General features: G+C 41.7%; 1 protein-coding gene across 1 annotated transcript; it reads left to right on the top strand.

The window, feature by feature from the left end:
* Positions 1-294: 294 nt before the first annotated feature.
* On the top strand, positions 295-2,109 carry LOC144782865 (uncharacterized). Its single transcript, XM_078662123.1, has one exon. It carries the CDS (start codon positions 295-297, stop codon positions 2,107-2,109), a length of 1,815 nt encoding a protein of 604 aa, XP_078518249.1.
* Positions 2,110-2,848: the final 739 nt, after the last annotated feature.

Consider the following 2,848-nt stretch of genomic DNA (forward strand, 5'->3'; position numbering starts at 1 on the left):
TCAAGAGGTGTGCCTTGCACAGAGCCTCCCTTTGCAGGCAAATTTCCAAAAGTGTGGACTTAACCTTACAGACATCAAGGCCTCACGCCAATGCCCTAGGGTGCTTTTAGCCTATTAGCTCCCGTAACCAGAACTTGTTGTTTCTGTTACTCATTGCAACACAAGTCCGCGCTTCCCTGTTTGCACAGCAGTCACCTGACCATGAACATATTGTCTTTCTCTTTATTTTCTCAACAGAACGCAACGGGTTTCTAAGTGTGTTTTTTTTTATTGATCTAGTGTGCGCAGAACAACATGCCCCGCAGAATAAAGACAGCAGAAGACTATGTGCTGGAAAACAAAGATTTCATGGTTGAAGAAGTGCGTGGGCAAAAGATGTTAATTTGCAGGTTTTGCAGAGTGACTGTCCCAATAGTAACTGGGAAGACTGCAAGCCGAATTGCTGAACATCTTGTCACCAAGACCCACTTGAAATTGAAAGAGCCACCTAATAGCGACAGCCTATGCCAGATGTCTCTTGCCGAGACAATGACCCGCTTCAAAAGAAAGCGTGAGGAAGAAAAGGATGTGGCACATGAATTTGTACGTGCCCTAGTGCAATCTGGAACCAGCTTACACCAAGCCGATGGACCAATTGGGAATCTGTTCCGCAAGCGTGCACCAGCATGCAAAACATTACCAAAAGCAACACAAATGTATGAGAAATACCTACCAGAGGTGTTCCTTGCAGATATTGAACATATTTCAGAGTTACTCCAAGGTGATGTAAAGATCTCTGTTACCATTGATGAAACCCCAGAGATGCGTGGCGACCCAGCAGTGGCAGTGCTAATCACATTTTGTGATGCAAAAAATGGATGGTACAGACGTACCATCATGGCAGATCTAGATGTACTGGAAACATGCAACGCAGTGTCACTTGGAATGCTGCTGCAGAGAATTCTTAGCAAGTTTAACAAAGATTGGAGTGATATTGTCTGTATTTGCAGCGATTCAGCTACGTATATGAAAAAGTTATGTGATGACCTTTCAAAAGCAATGCCTGAGCTGAAGTGTTTCCCTGTGAGAGATCCTTGCCACTTGCTAGATGGTATGCTAAAAGCAGCATTACAATCTTCTGAGCTAATGAAGAATGCTATTGATTTTGTAGTCCATTCAGGCGCACTGTTTCGTTATGCGCGGGAACTCAAACGCAAATATTTCTCATTTTGTGTTTTGTGTGGCAGCAAAGAAAGAGTAATCCCAACTGTGTCATTTAGTCGGTGGTTCTCAGTCCTAGAGGCCGTGAATGCAATTTTATCTATGTGGCGACCGCTTACTGAATTTTTGCTTAGTGATGATGCAAAAGGCAAGAAATGTGAGGATCTTCGGGTGCATATTGATAGCGATGTCAAAAAAAGTACACTGTACTGCATCCTTAGATTTTTACAAGAAAATATGACTGCTGTAGTGGACATAATCAAAAAACTAGAGTCAGAAAACACCCTTGTCTACCAAGTTTTCAGTATAATTGGTGTAGATGTCAAACATCTCCTCGAGAGTAGGCTAGGCGACACTTTTTGTGACTTTGGCACTGCAACATGTTCCCTATTAGAATGTTTGCCACTTGGTAAGCAAAGAAGTGTTGAAGACCAATTCAGGAAATTTTATTTTACCATGCATGAGAAATGGCTAGCTATGATGCATAGAAATGTCCCTTCAACAACCATGGTGTTTGAAGTCAATAAAGCCTCACTTTGGTACTCTGCACAAGTGTTAGATCCATTCCGTAAAGGGGAATTTTCTCCGGACTTTGCAAAGTACAGCTTCATTTTTGACCGCTTTAATACCTCTGAGGGCATCTGCACCCAGTTCAACGCATATGTTGCAGAACCTGTCCCAGAGAATGTCAACCTTGAGGTGCACCAGTACTGGCATGGAAAGCTACGTCAGTGGCCAGAGTTGGCAAATTGTGTACTGGCTGTTTTGGCGTTGCCAGTCTCAAGTGCCAATGTTGAGAGGGCGTTTTCACAAATAAAAGTGTACATGGGAAGGAAAGAGAGAGCGCGAATGACTGAAGAATCACTGAAGAAATATTGTATGGTCTACTACAATAAATTTGACTTGTAAATATGTATTTGGACTTCATATACACGTACGTAAACTGTCTATATGCCATGCATCAATGAAGAAAGCCAGCAATAATAAAAGCAAAGCGTTCCGTAAACACCGGAAAAACACCGTTTCAGTCGTTTTTTATGGCGCGAAAATTAGTAATCACTGAAAAGCACTGTTTTTTTCAGGTATTGAAATCACTGGAAAACACTGACAAAACACCACCAGAATTTACCAAAAATAGAAACTGAAAACAGGAAAGCCTATTTATATTATAATCTAGACACCCCCGGGGGAGGGGAAGGGGGGTTGGTTTTTTTGGGGGGGGGAGTTGTTATATTTTCTTTAAATTTGCATCACTCATTATGAACGGGGTGGTAGCAGGCCTGGGATCATATGAAGCTGAACCCATCATAGCTGACTGTATTGCAACCCCAGAACCTGCACGTCCTCGGGTGCCTCTGAGGTCATTACCCTCTTTGTTATGCTCTGTTTGATGCGCAATAAAAAGAAATGTTGACAAAAATATGAGGACAAATTCATCTACAATAACAACCCCTTTGTGTAGTTCATTGAGAGTTGGGTATGATTACTAGATGATATTTTTATGGTGTGCACGGGAGATGAGGAACAACTACTTTAATTTACAGTTTAATGATTGGCTGAATAACAGGACAGCTGACATAAAATTTAGTATAAACCATTCTCAACAAAAAATGGCATTTCTTGATGTAGATGTTTATGCAGCAGATGG

The sequence above is a fragment of the Lissotriton helveticus genome, chromosome 9 (genome assembly GCF_964261635.1).
Source record: "Lissotriton helveticus chromosome 9, aLisHel1.1, whole genome shotgun sequence".
Lineage (NCBI taxonomy): Eukaryota > Metazoa > Chordata > Amphibia > Caudata > Salamandridae > Lissotriton > Lissotriton helveticus.

Bases quoted from the DNA above. Each gene is read 5' to 3' on its own strand.
- LOC144782865 (XM_078662123.1), top strand. From the start codon at position 295: ATGCCCCGCAGAATAAAGACAGCAGAAGACTATGTGCTGGAAAACAAA.